Source organism: Onychomys torridus, chromosome 4 (genome assembly GCF_903995425.1).
Source record: "Onychomys torridus chromosome 4, mOncTor1.1, whole genome shotgun sequence".
Lineage (NCBI taxonomy): Eukaryota > Metazoa > Chordata > Mammalia > Rodentia > Cricetidae > Onychomys > Onychomys torridus.
In genome coordinates, this window is record NC_050446.1 from 84,812,992 (window position 1) to 84,832,130 (window position 19,139).

Sequence of the window (19,139 nt, forward strand, 5' to 3'; positions counted from 1 at the left end):
TGGGTGATACCAGAATCTCAGCAAATTGGAATTTCAAAGCTCATTTTCCCCCTGGAGTAGGAGGCTCAACAGGCTACAGCTTCATGCTGCACTATGACTTCAGCGTTTCATCACTAGGACAGTGGCCATGCGGGAAGTGGAGACCAGCAGGTGAGGCTGTCCAGAGGTGAGTAGACATCTTGTCCACTAAAGTAGGTTGCTTGCATCTTTGAAGAATTTATGAGATGAAGGCAAGGAGGGAGGAGGAATGATCCATCCTTAGGTGACAGTAACGTTGAAAGTCCATGGGAGCATTTCTTTAGCCAAGACAAATTTAGAGGGACTAGATTTTTCTTTTAATTTGACATACTTGGGTTTATTATCATGACTTAAGTATTACAAACAATGTTAGGACTGTCAAGTGAGTGGATCTCTGCAAGCATGGGCAACAAAATCCCGCAATATGAGTGAATCAAATAGATCTTTGAAAATATGAAGACTTTTTGAAGCATGCTAAGGATCATGATATGCAGTCATGAAAAATGAGGCCATGTAGGCAACTGAGCAGGAACATGTTTTAAAACACAAGCTTTATTTATACATATAAAAGCTTTATCCGACAGAAAGATTTATTTGATACAAAACTATCTGCAGGTGTTCTGGTGACACCCTTGAAAGCAAAGGAAGTCAGAACACACATCCCACAGAAGGGATGCTTTAACAAGGCCCCCTATCAGGACATCTAACAAGTTGACATTGAATGTGATTCCAAGGAAGAATACTCTGATGAGAGAAATTGCGTGTTTGGTTTTAAATTAATATGTAAATGATGTTGATTACAGTAAGAGAATAACCAGGCTATAGCTAGTAGTAACATTCAGTCCTTGGCCTTGCATTAAAATCTAAGGTAAGGAAATTTAGATCCCATTCTTGACCCTCTGTCTTAGAATACGAAGCCTTGACATCACTACATCCCAGTCAGCATAAGCTCCTTCCAGATGGCGGGATATCTCAGTTCCTGCCTCATAGCTACGACGTCCATGGAGCAAGCGCCAGTTGTCAAAGATAATCACATCACCTAATTAGGAGAAAATTTTCAACATGAATAATTTATGCTTGAATGGTTTACAAAGATAGATATTATTTACAAGATAGAAATTATGCTTTTTGTTGCAAATAGCAAAATTTCCATGTTCAGATCAGTTGCTTACCATAGTGACTGTAGTTAGTAAGAATGTACTATATTCATTAAGAAAACAAATACCAAGAAAATGCAATAAGCAAGATGCCACCACTACTCAGTTCCCACTAAAATAGAACATTTCTTTTGTAAACAAAATTACACATCTACTTTTTTTAAACTAATTAATTTTTTTCCTGGACAATTTTGTACATGTAGATAATGCATTCTAACTACTCTCTCCCTCCACTTTCTCATATCTTCTTCCCATGCCTACCACTTCCTACCTCCATCACATCCGGTCCCTTTTCTAGATTCTTGACTTTTGATTTTGTGACCTCTCTAGTTTTTCCAAGGCCATCTGCATGACTACTGGGTTGGAACTATCCACTGGAACTTGTTAGGACCATCCGTGGGTACACAACCATAGGAAGTGGCTCCCCATATGCACCATGACATTTAAACTTCATAGCTTGACAGGGCTATCATGGACATGGTTACATAAAAGAGTTTGCTTTGTGTAAAGCTTTTGTATTGTTCAACTTTTGAAAACATCAATAACAGATATTTCTTCCCAGTTTAAGAGCTTCAAGTAATTATAAGGCTAGTGCAGTTTTCGGCTGTTATCCTACATTCTTCATATTTTATATACACTTTTTAAAAAAGGAAATACTTAAAAGACAGCAGAATTTAATCTCTTCATCTATGAGAAAACTCACATTGAAATATTTATCCAAAGCTACACTGCCACTAAATGGTGAAGCTTGGATTCCAACTCCTATTATTATTTTTTCCCATGGTATTTCTGTTTTTTCTCTTAAAATCAATGCACTTTGGCCACATGCCAAAAGCTTTAAGGAGTTATCTGGTTCTATTTATTTACTTTATTATGTCAAAGAGTGTTTCTAAAAACAACTCGACTAGATGTGGTATGTGTGTGTGTGCCTGTAGACCCATTTACTTAGGAGAAAGAGGTAGGATTATTGCTGAAGTCTAGCTCAGGAGCTAAAGATGAAGTTTTATGATACAGCTGGAAGGGTAGGATAGGGGGTTTGTGTATGTGTGTGTGTGTGTGTGTGTGTGTGTGTGTGTGTGTGTGTGTGTAGGGGCTGGAGAGATGGATCATAAATGAAGAGTATGCTCTTCCAGAGGATGCTTATTTAATATCCAACACCCACATGGTGGCTTACAACTGTCTGTAACTCTACTCCAGAAGATTTGATGTCCTTTTCTGGACTTTGTGGACATTATATGTGTGTAGTACACATAAATACACTCAGGGAAACACTCATACACATAAAAACCAGAAGTAAAATAAAATCTCAAAAATTAAAACAATAAAAAGAATGTTCAAATTGGCCAAACCAACAGCAAAGAGAAATTATGCCTTTTATTGCAGATAACATGCAGATCTTCATGTTCAGATCTATTGTTCAATATGGTAACTATAATCAATAAGGATATGCTGTAATCACTAAGAAGGTAGATCTTATGTGTTCCCTTCATGAAAATTGATAGATATGTAAAATAATGTTGTAAATTGTTAATTAACTCAATTTAGCCATTCCATAATATATACATATCTCAAAATATACACATGATAAACATTCACAATTTTATTGTTAATAAAAAATTAATGACAAGAAAAAATAGCTCAAGTTTGATGACACTTTAATTAGTAGAGATTGTCTAGAAAAATTATCCACGTTTCCTTATTCATTTTAAGCCACTGGAATAAGCTGAGTCCTGCTTTATTTTAGTATTACTATCTTTGCGAATAAGTTTTATCAATAAACATTACTCATGTGTTTTGGAGTGGGAATTACAAAGATAATTTTGTTTAGCAAGACAGAAGAATTTAAAGCAAACTTCATTTGTACTCTATAGTTTTTACTATCTCGAGAGGAAGTGATGCCTTTTTAGGACGGTGGGTGTGATCTTCATGTTGTAATTTCTATACCATCTCTTATAATCTAACTTGTAGATTAGATGATACTGTAAGATAACACAGCATTTGTTGTAAGGGAAGATAGCATCCTTTCTTGGATTGGAGCCATGATAGCTTTAATAAAATAGGAAAATCACACAAATGACAAGAGTTTTCCAGAAGCTTATTAGGAAGGTGACTATCAGAATAGAACTGTAAAACAGTCTTAATATTAGACATAGGCTTCATCCGGCCTCTCTTTGATTGGAAGCTTTTAAATTTCATGTACTAGGATTTCCATGACAGTTTGCAAAAAGGACTGTTTTTAAAGTCTGGGGAGTCAACAGTCTAGAAGTGGAGATGACAGGAATCTTCTATTTAGGCAAATCAGCACTCATTAATAGTCTGCCAGTCTGGATGTCGTTTTCTTCCACTCACCTGGATTCATCTTGAAAGTGTACTTGTATTCTTTGCTGCTCATGAGGTCCACGAACTCTTTCAGAGCAGAATAGAAAGGCTGAACTCTTTCAATGGGGACATCGAAGACTGTATCTCTGGTTGCATTGTTGAAGTTGATGCGAATCACTTGGCCTTTATCATCCAACCTGTTTTATTCAATAGGCAAAATTAACATCTAGTAAGGGTCAATTTATCTTAGAAGATAAGTCTGAAATACAGCATACATAAAAAGATACAAATTAAACATAATGGGGGTAATGTGATGTTTAGATGTATGCATAATTATGCACGTTGTGACTCTTTGTATCAAATTAAAATCCCAAATAGCATTTTTTAAAAGTAATGTAATTTAACTGTGAAGTAAGACTCTTGTGTTGCTGAGGACAGCGGTACATGCTTGTCAGAAGTCTGAGGAATGAGTATCTCAGGGTGAACACAACATAAGCTATATAGAGATACCTTATCCCCAAAGGGAAAAATTCTCATCTCAGAGTCACCAAGGAACTTGTTAGATTTGTTTTTATCTGAAATTTATTCCTGAAACTTATCTTTTCTCCACATTTTCCATCCACCTTCTCCAGAAAGTCATCTGTTTCTACCCATAAAATATAGGTCAAGCAGTTTGCTGAAATCTCGGTCAGGAAAGTTTGACAACCCAAGTTTCATCCTTAGAAAGTCACATTTTTTTAAAACATTAATTATAATTTGGCCAAAAAATTAAAAAAAACCCATTAAATATAAATTCTATAAAGCTTTGTTTTTTTCCAGTGATGCTTCCAAATACTGAGCAGTTCCCTGGTTCCAATAAACATTTGTTGAATGAAGGAATGAAATTAGTCTGTGTATATAAATGTCAGCTGAAGGATTTGATATCTACTAAATGACTTTATTTCTATACTATTTAGTTATTTCTTCTGAAATAATACAGATTGATTCTAAAGTATAACCCTTCCCAGTTTGACTGAGATATAATTAAATGCATGACATCTTAAAAACACAACAGTAAGGCAATTCTCAAATGAAAAGTTAAATCAGTGTCCTTTTTATGTTCAAGAAAATCATGATTAAATAATATTAAAAGAAAAACATAGGATGGAGGACATAGCTCAGATGGTAAAGTGCTTTTTGCATAAGTGTGAGGGTCAATGAGAGACTGTCTCAAAATACAAGGTGAAGAACAATCGAGAAATATACTCTAGCCTTCTCATGAACATTCACCTATATGCATCTATATACACAGGAACATACATACATACACACAGAGAGAAAGTTAATTGAGTATGTGAAAAAGAATAAGAAAACAGAAAAAAAGTATCATAATTAAGAATGAAGGACCAACCTTGTCAAGGAAAATAAGATGTTTCTCATCATGTACTCACACCAAAGTCAGAAAAAGGATAATATAAAATGGTCTATGTAGGACCATTTTATGATTAAAATGATTTATATTGACTTGGCACTTTCTGAGGGATTTTTTCATTCTTAGTCCATGTGACTAAAATAAGACAGATTCTGCTCTAGAGATGTACATGGGATCTAGCTATGGCCAAGCAGCATTCTGCAATCCCCTGGTAGGTCATCCTGGTGATTGTCTCATGAACAGACTTAGACAAGACTGGGCAGGGAGTCATCCAGATGTGCCATAGTTTTTGAAAAACAAATGCTATATTTGTGCTGTGGTTGCTAGCATGAAGGATGATGAAAAACTTGGAGCATGACTTAACTCCTGGACCTATCTATTCCTACCCTTATATTCTTTCACTTCCAGCTGTAAACTTTCTTTCTTTTTTTTTAAAGCTTGACTTAATACACTTTATTTATTTTTTTAATAAATATTTTTTCTTTATTATTATGTGTTTTAAATTTTATACATCAGCCATGGGTTCCCCTGTCCTCCCCCCTCCCGCCCCCACTCCCACCTTCCCCCCAGCCCCTCCCCCCCATTCACATCTCCTCCAGGGCCAAGACTCCCCTGGGGATTCATTTAAACCTGGTAGATTCAGTAAAGGCAGGTCCTGTCACCTCCTTCCAGACTGAGCAAAGTGTCCCTGTGTAAGCCCAGCTGTAAACTTTCTAATAGCTATAATCACATCAAGAAGGCAGAGTTTATACTTAATAATGAAGTATGGATGAATTCTTAGTTGCCCAAAAATCTAATATTGATTGACAAAAAATTTCATGTCATTTGGTAACTTTTTAATGCAATTTTTTTCTTTTTACTTCTAGCAATATATTAAACCAAAGTTTCAGAGTTAATCAATGCTTTCTGCTGTTTAAACCTCAGTTTCAACTAAAGGAAATTTATAAGACTACTCACTCTATAATCTTGTGTTTAGATTGCACAGAGAAATCACAGTAATCCACACCAATGTCTGTAAAATCCACAAAGGTGGAGGACAGTATGTGGAATGCCTGAGGATTCTTCTCCTTGAGCTTTTGGCATACATTAAACCCATCTACAATTTCAGAATCACCTCCTGTGACTGTTTGCTTTATACAGTGCAGAAGCTGAACCTATAAGGAGAAACAGAGAAATAGGTAAAGATAATGGCACTCACTTTAAAAAATTACTATTTTAAATATTCTAAAAGATACAAATAGATAAAAATTAATAAAATGAAAAAGATCTATTTTCTGATTCAGTATTGATAGGAAGTAGGGATGAAAAAGTTGCCTACAATAATGTGATATAATTCAATATTTATTTGTTCTATATGTAGATGTCTGCTGCAGTTGAAGATATGGACATAGGAATAAGGTTCACAGATTACACCATCTGTAGGCAGGGAGCACAGCATGCTGCTGCAGGTAGGGAAGGCAACAGCAGAGGCAGTTTTAACCTGGGCAGAGGACTGTGGGTAAGACTTGAGTTCCATAAAAGAATGAGAACATAAATAGATGACTGTGCTGACAGGGCTGACAAATATATAGCTTCCTGAATAATGAAAAGATTGGCTATAGCAGAGGGTTATAATGAGTGGATTGAAAGGATAATTGGGCTTTTGTCAAGAACAGTCTTAAATGTGAGATGAAGGATTCTTGTACTTCTGTTGTGCATAAAGGACATTGACTCTAGAGATCACATGGGCTGAGCTGAAGAATAATGTATCAGTCCAATGGTGTTGCACAGACACACTAATTTTAAGATGGGGACAAGCTTGGCCATAGCTACTTGTGACTCTAATGAGACAGTTCAGGCGTGAAGACATAAAGGGAATGAAGTAGGCTGTGACTAGGGAGGGTGAGTAGATACAACAAACAGTGGAAATGATGACCAAAGGGGTAAGGTTTAACGTAACTATGTTTTAACAGAACATGGTGAACATATTAAAATTTGAAAATCAAATCAGAGAAACTAAAAGAGTTGTTTTGTGAGTAGAATTTTCATGGATTTTGTGATTCCTTTTGGTAGGTTAGTTTGGGCAATTCTAGATATCTAAATTTAGAGCCTGGTTTTCTTCTTGAAGGAACTAATGGTGTTCTTTTGGGAAAACTTCACTTACATTTTAAATTATTTTCTCACTGATTTCTCATAGAATGAATGAATAAATTGTGATATCCATACTTGGATGGATATCAGTTTTAGTGGGAAAATATTCATTTAGCTTGGTTTTCCTTCACAGGTGGTTTAGAACAGTGGTTGTCCAGACTTTCTGCAGTGGACAGACATGTTCTTCTTTGTTATGTAATACAGTAACCACCAGTTACACATGGCCATTGTACACTTGAAATATAGTTATTATAACTAAGTAATGTAATTTGAAATTGTATTTAATATTTATTTTTTGTACATGTGGTGTGTGTGTGTGTGTGTGTGTGTGTGTGTGTGTGTGTGTGTTCATGTTTGCATGCATGTGGGTACACATGTATGTGGTTTATGTGAGCATGTGCACATGTGTGCAGAGACACAAGGCTAACATTGGGGATTTCCCTCCATGGCTTTCTACTTTATTCATTGAGGCAACATTTCTCAGTTGAACCCAGGTCTCACCAATAAGGCTAGCTAGCAAAGTAGATTGATCAGGAGATCCCTTGTGTATGTTTTATAAGTGCTGAAATTACACCAGGGCTGCAATGTGGGGATCCAAACTCTGACCCTCACGCATGCCTGGCAGGTGTTTCATCCACTGAGCCACAGGGGTTTTTGCAATTTTTATGATTTTATACACACGTTGTTCTCAAATGATAGTTGTGTAATGTATGTTACTATTTTATAATAGTACTAGAATTTGATAAATTTATCTTTATTTTGTAGATGGAGTGATTGAAATACAGAGTTGTCAAAGTTCACAATTAAAAATTCAGTTAATCTGTGATAAAGACGTCATTCAAACTTTGGCCCATTTGTCACAAGTCCCAAACATAGAAAATCCCTTTCCTTTCAGGGAATCCATTTATAGAGCTCTTAGAAATCCAGTCTTGCTAGGTGGTGGTGGCACATGTCTTTAATCCCAGCACTTGGGGTGCAGAGGCGGGCAGATATCTGTGAGTTCAAGGCCAGCCTGGCCTACAAAGTGAGTTCCAGGACACCCAGGGCTACACAGAGAAACCCTGTCTTGAAAAAGAAATCCAGTCTTAGGTGTTCATTTATATACATATATATGCAAAAAGTCAGTTATTATTTCCTAATTGTTGCACAATAATTCAAACAGATTAATAATGATTAAATATTTAAATGAAGACAAATTTTAACCTTGAAAAATATGTGTATTAACTTATCAAGCCATTTTAGAAAATCTCAGTAGGTCAAGAAGAGATCAGGCAATACTGATGAAACAAAGGAGAAATAGCCATGTCAACTGCAAGTTTGGAGAGTTCCAGAAAGCAAGAACACAGCATTGTCCTCAGGAGAATCACAGCAGTTAGACTATTTTAGATTTTGCCATAATGATCCCACTGATTCAAACGTTAGTTTTAAGAAGGCCAGTTGGTATCTTTTACATCTGGCTAGGCCAAATAATATCTCCTTTTGTATAGTTACATTTTAGCACAATCTTATAAAAGAAAATAGATTATGAAGCCTGACAATATTTTTACCACTAATTCAAAGGCTAAATATACTCCTGTCATGTACAAAACCCAATTTTATTTCACATAAATCATTCAGAATAAAAAAATTCCTTTCTAAATATTTCCTTATGGAAGCATGTGACTTTTGGCCCAGAGAAAAAAGTGAACAAAGTCACATCTGTGTATCATTTAAGATATGTTTCCTCATGCTGATCAAGCTGAACCCTCACGATAAAACTCATTTTCCAGATCATTTCAAATATACTGAAAAGGACATTTACCTTTTCCATTTGTTAAAGAAAAGATAAAACTTTGGTATTAAAAATTCTTTATAATCTAAAATCGAAGCTGCACAATAAGACAGACAGCCTATGTGTGTTTATCTGTTAGGTTGAAAACATGTCAGGGTTCATTACTTAAAGACCATAGAAAGTCAATGGCTCTGGACACCTCCTTGGCCACACTTTGTGGCTTCTCTAGAGCAGATCTCTCATGTCTCTATTTGTGCACAAGATGCTTTAAATTTTGAGATATAAAGAAGTACCAGGTCCAGTTACTGTCCTTGAAGAGTCTTGTAAAATATGAAGGCGTCTACAAATAGCCTATCACATCACATACTATGGAAGTTAGTAACTCCAGTTCTGGACCATACTGGTGTGTTAAAAATGTAGACAGAGATGTATGTCCGAGTCCAGGCTCCTCATTCATTAGTTGTCATCCTAGAAAAGCCTTCTGCTTTATGTCCTCATCTACCACTGCAGGGCATGATCAAGCTTGTCAACGTTAAAGGACTTCTAAGAGAAATCATGTAAAGAAATTGAAAACTCTGAGAAAGTGTAAAATGCTTTGTTATATTTCAGTTATATTTAGGAAGCCATTTAATCATGTTTCCCTGGGATTTCAGTTTTAGCTTAGATTCAGACTCAAATTCAGAAAGAGATAAACACAATTTAAAAGTTCAAGTAAGGGATTTAGTTATTCAACTCCATTTTTAAAGTTGTTCTGCATTCAATGTCTCCAAGCAATTGTTAGCAGGCAGAAGGCATTGGCCTCCCTGATCCACCTTCAGAACAAGCCTCACTGTTCCTCTCCTTCTCCATCTCCCACCCAAAAAGGTGATTAGAGGAGTCATCCCTCTGTCATCATTTGGTTCAGAGAAACCATGTGGTGTTTTACAATCAATACAATAATTTAAAACATATGAAGCCAAATACTAGAGCAGCTTAGCTAACTTATTCTGGCAAGAACAATGTGTAAGAAGCAGGGCACAGTGAAGGCACGCCCATTTATGCTTAATTAACTTGAGAAATGTCCAACTTCTTATCTACATCTGAGGATACAGATTTGTATGCGGTTGTTTCAGCTCAGTTCAAGTTAGCTAAAAAACGGAGAGCTACACTCTATTTAGTCTTCTGACCATCTGCTTTTTGGTTTAAGAAAATAATGATTTTGTAAAAATGTATTTGGTTTGAAAGATGATGATTTGTAAAGATGGAGAGAGAAAGTGTCCAGTCAGGATTCTCCTGGGTAGAACTGCTATGCAAAATGCATCTTCTTTGGCAAGGAAACTTGTGTGTGGATTAGGAGAGGACTTCCAATACTAGCATGGTTATTCTGCTCCTTATGCCGATAGATATCCCTTTACAATGCATTTTTGCAGCTTTTCATGTGAGCATCCCACTTTCTTATCCCCTCTGTCTGGGCTAGCCTCACTAACTGCTTAGATCAATAAAACTTCACTGAAAGGAGTGGTGATTACTGGCAAGGTCCCAAGAACTCACAATGCTTTGGCTTTCCCATGGAAAATGTTGCCAGTTGCCATGTGAGAAAGCCTAAGCTAGCCTGTTGGAAAATGATAGACTATGGGGAACAGAGGCAAACCATCTCAGCATCATCTGAAGTGAGCTATTTCCTAGTCAACCTAGCAGCTGACAAGAGCCAGATGGACTGAAAACAATTAACTGCTTAGCTGAGCGCAGCCCAAATAGTAAAAACACATGTGCTGAGTATCTAGCTGTTTATTATAATAATAGTAAGTATTCATTTTAGTTTTTAACACTACCAGGGATTGAATACAGAGCCTCATGTATGCTGGTCAAGAACTCTTATCATTGAGATACATCCCTACCTCCAGTAGTATTTTGTTAAGCTTTTAATTTCATATGTACTGTCCATCAGTTCAACCTTATGTTTGTGTGATGCATACATGTGATGTGAAGGTGTACACATGCCCATGTGTGTGCATGAGTGAGCTGGAGCAGGATGCCAAGTGGTCTTCCTGTATTGGCTGTTCTTGTAAGCTGTTAAATTGAATAGGTGATAGGTGTGTGTGTGTGTGTGTGTGTGTGTGTGTGTGTGTGTGTGTGTGTGTATGTGTACCACAGGTCAACATTGGTATCTTCCTCAATTACTCTCCACCTTATTTTAGGGACAGGGTTTCTCACTAAACTTGGAGCTCACCATTCAGTTACACTGGCTGTCTTGCATGCCCCAGAGCTGGGATTACAGAAACACATACATACCCACACCATTTTACTTGGGTGACAGGCATTTGAATGCAGACCCTCATGTTTGTGTAGCAAACATTTTTATCAATTGAGCCAGCTCAAAAACCCTGAACTTGGAAAGGTTTCAATTCATTTGCTGATATAAATGATGGGCATGTGACTTCACACTACGTTTCCACATTTCATTCTCTTTTAACTCTCATGGGAGTGATATATGTGCAGAGACATCTCAAGATATATTGCTGTCTTAAAAATATGTCTTGGCAAAGCAAAAGTGCTCCAATAATTATTTCAAAGAAGAAATAAAGAACTGATTTTTAGAAAGATGAGTGAAAATATCCCTTTCCCTTTAAAAAGTGAGGATGTTCAAGACTTAGGCATGAGATTTTCGTGAGTTCAGATTGTGTTTCAGAAAAGATGTACATAAGACAAATCCAGTGGTGAGCTATATAATCTAGACAGTCCAGAAGAACATTTTCCCTTGGCCTGGCTTGTGGAAAATGTGATGAAGCTCACCTTACCCCAGGTGGATGATGGAGAGCTGGGTAGTCAGTGTGGAAGCTGAGCTTCCCAGTGGTGTAAGCCACATTGTTGGCATCAATCTTGTCCTGCACTTGCCAAGTATGTCTGCAAAATACAAGAAACATGTGTTTTAAAAGTTTGACACTAAGCCAGAGGAAATGTGCTACAATGCATTTGCCCTGTGAGGGGAAATGGGAACTTTCCATTTTATGAAATAATTAAAATAATGACTAAGAGCCAGAAAAATGAGTTTAGCCTTTCTTTCTCTTAAGTGACTCTTTCAGAACCAGCATTTCTATATTTCTCCTGTCAAGACACAAAAGAACAATGCACAAACTAGTCTCTCCTAGAGGATTGGAAGAGAGCTGTATATGGGATTATGAGTCAATTTTTAAAAGCTTAACCCATGTGATTCGCTACAGAAAATTCATACAATATAAAATGAACAATTATAAAGTGAACGAGTTTGTGGCACTTAGTACATCTAAATGGTAGCAACATTATTGAGCATAGCTAGTCTAAAAACATTAGGCCATCCATAGCTACAACTGTGTAGTGGTTTGAATTAGAATGTCCCCCATAGGCACAGATATCAGAACACTTGGTCCCCCATTGGTGGTGCTATTTGGGAGGTTTATGAGGTATGGTCTCATTGAAGGAATATGATACTGTGGTAGACTTTGAGAGCTTAAGACCTCACTCTACTTGCAATTTTCCCTAAGCTCTCAGCCTCCTGTTCCTGCCACCATACCTGCTCATGCTGTCACAGTGGATTATTAACTCTCTAGAACTATAAGGCCAAATAAGCCCCTCCTTCTATAAGTTGCTTTGGTCATGGTGTTTTATCACAACCATAGAAAAGTAACAGTTTAAGGTTCTTATTTAGTGAATCTTATTTAGTGAATAGTTGCTTCCCATTCTGCTCTCCTCTAGATCCTTGAGAACCACTGATCTGATCTCTGTCTTTATGTGTTTACCTATTTTGAATATCTGATATAAGTGAGGTTGTACAGTGTTTGTCCTTTTGTGCCTGACTTCTTTCACTCTGATAATCTTTTCAAGATTCACTCATGGTGTTAAAGTACATCTTATTACATCAATTTCCTTTATACCTGAAACATTCTACTGTGTTGGGTAGTTGAATTCTGTACTGCTTATGTGGAGGGAACACAATGTGATTATCTGTTTTTCATTGGTGTGTCCATTTGGGCTGCTTCTACTTTTTATGTTACGAGTAGTGCCAGTCTGGACATGTGTCATGTACTTATTTGAACACCTGCTTTTATTTTTAAAATATATCCATAAGAGTACAATGGAAGGTCATTCACTTGTTCTGTGTGATATTGTTTGAGGAATGGTCAAACTGTTTTCCATAACAGCGGTACCATTTTAATTTTGACTAGCAAGGTTTGGGGTTTTCAAGTCCCTCACACCCACACTTGGACTTTACAGTGTCTGGTTTTAGAAACATTGTTATCATGGTATATACCCAGTTAATGTTGTGTTATTATGGTTTTGATTTTTATGTTCCTAATGACCAATTATATTGAGTATATCATAACGTGCTTGCTGGGCATTTATGTATCTTTGTAGAATCATCTCCCCAAATTCCTTATTTTTAGATTGAGTTATATTTTTTGTTGAATGACAATAGTTCATCATATAGCTAGGATATCAGGCTATTGTCATGATCTGATTTGTGAAAACCATGTATTTTATAGTTTTTTCATTTTCTTTTAATTTTAAAGATGATTTATTTGTATTACATATATGGATGCATTCCTGAGTATGAGCACCATATGCATGCGGTGCCAGAAGTGGATATTAGGTACCCTGGAACTTGAGTCACAGGTGGTTGAGAACCTCCTAATGTGAATGCTGGGAACTGAATCTGGCTCCTTGGCAAGAGCTGCTACTATTCTTTACTGTACTGTCTCTCCAGCCCCATGAGAATGAATGACTTTGATGCTCAGAGGTTTTTAACTTTTGTGAAATCCAACTTTTCTGTGTTGAGCATACTTTTGGTGTAATAGTTACAAACCCATTACCCAAGCCATGATCATTAAAATTACATGTATTTTTTTTAAGAATTGTATTGATTTATAGCTTATTTTTTTTTTTTAGCTCATTGATCCATTTCAGTTAATTTTTTTGTATGTAGTCTGATGTAGAGGATCCAATTTCATTCTCTTACCAGTGGATACCAGCTGTCTAAGCATTGTTTACTGGAGACACAGTTATTTTCGTATTGAAGATCCTTGATATCTCTTATGGGAGTCAGTTGGCTATAAGGAATAGGTTTATTTCTGAACTCAATAATTCATCTGATTTATTTGTCTGCCCTTATTCCAGCAGCACCCCATCCATAGTGATTATCACAAGTTAGTTTTGTCTACTTGTAGCCTCTTGAAATTTATATAAACTGTTTTTTCAATTTATAAAAGAGAAGGGTAATTTTGGTGGAGATGTCATTGACTCTGTAGACAGGCTTGGGTAGAATTAACATCTTACTGATATTACATGTTTCTGTAAGAGCACAAGTTGTTTTTTCATTTATTTAAGACAATTTATTTCAAGGATGCTTTATATTTTAATTGTATGATTTTTCTACTCCCTTGATTGCATTTATTATTTGATATTTTATTCATCTGGATTCTATCCTAAATTTCAATAGTCTTAACTTACTCTTCAGATTGCTCATTGTTGGTATATGTAGCTACAACTAAGTTTTACTTGTTCATCTTGTACCCTGCAACTTTGCTGCTTTGAATTATTAGTTGTGGTAGCAGTTTTTGTATCTATCTATCTATCTATCTATCTATCTATCTATCTATCTATCCTCTATCTATCTATTGTCTATCAATTAATCTGTTCTAGTCTACCTATCACCATCTATTATTGATTTATCTATCTATTTATTTATAATCTACCTACCTATCGTCTATCATCTATCTATCAGTATATATGTATGTATCATCTATCTGTATATATCTATATCCTATTTATCTGAAACTACCAGAACTATATTTAATAGTGGTGGCAAAAGCTAGCATCTTTGATTTATTCCTTTCCCAATGAAAAATGATCAACTTTTATTGCACTACTGAAATTACTACTTAGGTGATGAAATAAAAATTGGAACTCTTACACATACCCTGTCTCAATAATAATAATTTTTCTTCTTTCCAGAATAATCATAACCATAACTTCAATAATTATCACTTTTTGCATTTTATTATAGTGTTATCACCCACATATACATCCATCAACACTGTGCTTAACCTTGCTCAGAAAAATACTTGTTATGTTGATTGTATCTTTTAAGTATCTTTCATTTTTTTGCATGTGTGTCATTTGTGTATGTGTGTATACATGTTCAAATGCATGTGGGTGCACATATTGTGCAAGTGCATGTATATATGTGTAGAAACAAGAGGTTGACACAGGGAGTCTTCCTCAATCACTTTCTACCTTGTTCATTGTGGAAGGGTATCTCATTGAGCCCATAGCTCACTGATTTGACTAGTCTAGTTGTTGGCTTGCTCCTGTCTTTACCTTCTGAGCACCAGAATTGCTGAGCCATTGTGGCTACCCAACATTGATGTGGATACTGGGATCTGAACTCTGGTCCTTGTGCTTACACAGCAAGTGCTTTATCTACTGAGCTGTCATCCTTGCCCCTCTTTTAAGTCTCTTAATCCACAGGTTTTCTCGATTTAGTGTTTGAAGAACTATGGGATTTTGACTTATAGAGCATCCCAGTTTGAAATTTAACTGCATAGTCAAGGTGAATACCCTATTTTCTGTAGCACTAGAAAATTAATGACTAAATATAGAGGCTTGGGATTTAAGACAAAAGCATAGGCTTACATGGGAAATGTATGGCAAGAAACACAGTTCCTGGGTTTCTTTTGGGGTGCAGCCTTGTGTGCATTGATCACTAACAGATATTCACTGTTAATGCAGTAAGTCAGTGTGGAGGGATCAAAGTAAAGTGGGGAGAATCCTCTTTCCAGAATACTTGATCTTAAGAGGTCCACAGTGTGACAGGATCAAGTAATAATGAATTTTAGAAATTAACTAAACAAATCTCCATTACATGACATAGCTTCTTTCTGAAGAATGGTCTCCACATTAAGCAATACATCACCCCCAATGACAAAGTGAAGACAGTTGTTCAGGTGACAGTTCAGGAGAAGAACAAGCGGTTTTAGAAAGCTGTGAGTTATAGTGTTGAAATGGAGCTTTAAAACCAAAAGTTCAGGTTTCTACAGCATCTCTCTTTTTCATAGGTTTTTCTTTAGAAAATTTTTGTTTTGTAGGAAACTAGCAACAGAACACTATGAGGTTCCTTACAAGCAGTAAGATAACAGAGTACTGACAATCCCTGCCAGGTAGATGTGGCCTCCCAAAAGTGGAAAGTATCATATTTTCCTATTAAAAAAAAAAAAAAAAACCTTTTATTTTAGCCAGGTATGGTGGCATACATCTATTTTTATCTTTTTAAAAAAATCATATTTGTGTTTTAATTTTACATATCAGCCATGGGTTCCCCTGCTCCCCCTTTCCCCCAGCCCCTCCCCTCCATTCCTATCTCCTCCAGGGCAAAGACTTCCCTGGGGATTCAGCTCAACATGGTAGATTCAGTACAGGCAGGTCCAGTCCCCTCCTTCCAGGCTGAGCAAAGTATCCCTGCATAAGCCCAAGGTTCCAAACAGCCAGCTCATGCACTGAGGACAGGTCCTGGTTCCACTGCCTGGGTGCCTCCAAACAGTTCAAGCTATTCAGTTGTCTCACTTATCCAGAGGGCCTGATCCAGTTGGGGGCTCCACAGCTTTTGGTTCAAAATTCATGTGTTTCCATTAGTTTGGCTATTTGTTCCTGTGCTTTTTCTAATCTTGGTCTCAACAATTCACACTCTTAAAGTCCTTCCTCTTTCTCGACAATTGGAGTCCTGGAGCTCCACCTGGGGCCTGGCTGAAGACCTTGCATCCACTTCCATCAGTTATTGGATGAGAGTTCCAGCACGACTGTTAGGGAATTTGGCTATCTGATCACCAGACTAGGTCAGATCAGGCTTTCTCTCAACCATTGCCAGTAGTCTACAGTGGATGTATCATTGTGGATTTCTGAAGGTCTCTCTAGCACTTTGCTTCTTCCTGTTCTCATGTGGTCTTCATTTATCGTGGTCTGTTATTCCTTGTTCTCCCTTTCTGTTCTTGATCCAGCTGGGATCTCCTGCTCCCCTAAGCTTTCTTTCCTCAAACCTTGCCCTTCATTACTCCCACTGTCGTCCAGGTTGTTCATGTAGATCCCATACATTTCTCTGTTGCAGGGGTAGCATGGCCGAGCGGTCTAAGGTGCTAGATTAAGGTGGCATACATCTTTACTCACTGGACTTTAAAATCAAAACCAGAATCTCTGAATTCAAGGTCAGCTTGGTCTACATAAGTGAGACCATTTCTCAAAAGGAAAAAATGATTTATTTTTATCATCTCGGTGCATGTGTGCATGGGTGTAAGTGTGTGAAGGGGCCTTCAGAGACCAGAAGAAGGTGTCAGATCCTCTAAAGCTGGAGTTACATGAACTTGTGTACCCTGTGATGTAGGTGCTAGAACTGAACACTGGTCCTTTGGCAGAGGAGCTAAAGCTCTTAATCTTAACCACTGTATCTCCAGACCCACATTTTCCTATTTTGCATTTTTTTACTACTTATAACCCCTTCTAATGAGTCCAATAGTCTTTTATGAAGAGGTTCAATATGTGAAGAATAACTTTCATCGGAAATAGAAATACAAATTTGGAATAGTCTGTTTAGGAAAGAAAAAACAATGTATAAATGAAGACTAAACTAGAAGCAACGAGAAATTGAATATATGCAGCAGGTCATGTGCTTAGGTGGCTAGGTGATTAAAAAAAAAAAAAAGAGGTAAATTTAAAAAATAAGAGAGCCAGAGAGATAACTCCTCGGTAGTAAAGAGCACCGACTGCTCCTGCAGAAGACCTGGGTTCAGCTCCTAACACCCACAGCTGGTGGTTAATAACTCCATTTTTAGGAGATCTAATGCCTTTTTTTGGCCTCCAAGTGCAAGTGATACACACACACACACACACACAAATAGGTAAGTAAATAAATAAACAAAAAATACAATTAAGCAAAAAAAGGATGACAGAAGTGAGGAGAGAGAGCAGCAGGAGAGCAGGAGGGCAGTAAGGAGGGCTGAACACATTTGTGACGGGAGTCCCATAAGGAAGAACTCAAGACCAAGGAACAGAACAAATAGAAAAGCTTCAGGAAAAAAAATACCCTTGGGATTTTAAAAGGAAAACTTGTAGCTGCTCACTGAAGAACTGACCCCAGAACAACCCACAACAAAACGTGGCAGACTTCAAAGAAATAAAACACCTCCCGCCATCAAGCTAGAGATATTTTTGACATTACTCATAAGGAAACAAAATCTGATCACCAATAAAACTCTCACGACTTGTTAAATACGAGTGAACCAAGAATTCTTCACTTAGCCAGGCCAATTTTCAAGTAGAAGGGAAAGCCTTAAGTGTCTGGCAACATGGAAGAATTCAGACAATATTGTTCTCGTGGGTCCTTCCTGAGACATTTACAAGAGGCTCGGGTACAGACAAGCAAGATAAAAACAGGTCCAATGACATAGGAGTTGTGCTAAGCAGCAAATTTATATTTGCTCAAACCAATGACATCAGATTAAAAGAAAAGATAAAAACAAACAAGCGAACCAACCTAGGAAATTGAGACAGGGAAGAGTAGTGCCAATGTGCGCACACGTGGGTTGGCAACACTAAACCAGGACACCAAGGAGGCAAACCTTGTGGTTCCAGAAGTCTGGTTTTGCTCAAGACATGTGGTTGGGGGTTGAAGTTGCCATAGAGTTCTGTTTTTGACTTGCACTATGTTTAAGAACATTTGCATAATAATAATTCATTTAGCCGCACATTTCTTTTATGTGACTTTTCTATGCCTATGTTAACTTTCACAAAGAGAACTCAGTAATGGGGAGTAGATGATGGTTACTGTGGAAGGAAAGGGAAGACATTGGTTCAGAGTACAAAACTGTTGAGAGATGGCTTAGCAGTGAAGAGGAGGCTTGACTGCTCTTGCAGAGAACCCAGGTATGTGTGAGTGTGTGTGAGAATGTGTGTGAGTGTGAGAGAGTGTGTGTGAGTGTTGGTATAGGTAGAGGCCAGAAGTCAAAGTCAGGCATCATTCTCAATTATTTTCCATCTCTTTTACTGAAAAAGAGTCTTCCACTAAAGCTTGAGCTCCAAGCTTCAGCTGGACGGACTAGCAAGCAAACTTCAGGACAGCCTTGTGTCTGCCTTTCCAATACTAGCATTACCGGTGTGAGCTTTCATACATGGGTTTTGTATGTGGGATCTAGGGATCTGAGCTCAGGTCCTCATGCTTCTTCAATAACTTTACTGTCTCTCCAGCCCTAGAAACCAGATTTGACAGCCCCAAATTCCAACAGTGCAAACCATAAATAGGAAACTAAACTGCCATGGTAGAGTGTTGCAAAGG

General features: G+C 37.2%; 1 protein-coding gene across 2 annotated transcripts in view; it reads right to left on the reverse strand.

Annotated features, from left to right (window-relative positions):
• Window positions 1-540: 540 nt before the first annotated feature.
• The window catches only part of Bbox1 (gamma-butyrobetaine hydroxylase 1), a 48,163-nt gene continuing 29,564 nt past the window's right edge, over window positions 541-19,139 (reverse strand). For both annotated transcript variants that reach the window (XM_036186466.1, XM_036186465.1), the window contains exons 5-8: window positions 11,584-11,689; window positions 5,863-6,059; window positions 3,525-3,691; window positions 541-1,057 (exon numbers count right to left, since the gene is read on the reverse strand). In XM_036186466.1, coding sequence (XP_036042359.1) covers window positions 897-1,057; window positions 3,525-3,691; window positions 5,863-6,059; window positions 11,584-11,689 — 631 coding nt within the window. In that variant the 3' untranslated portion in view covers window positions 541-896. The remainder of the gene's footprint in view (window positions 1,058-3,524; window positions 3,692-5,862; window positions 6,060-11,583; window positions 11,690-19,139) is intronic.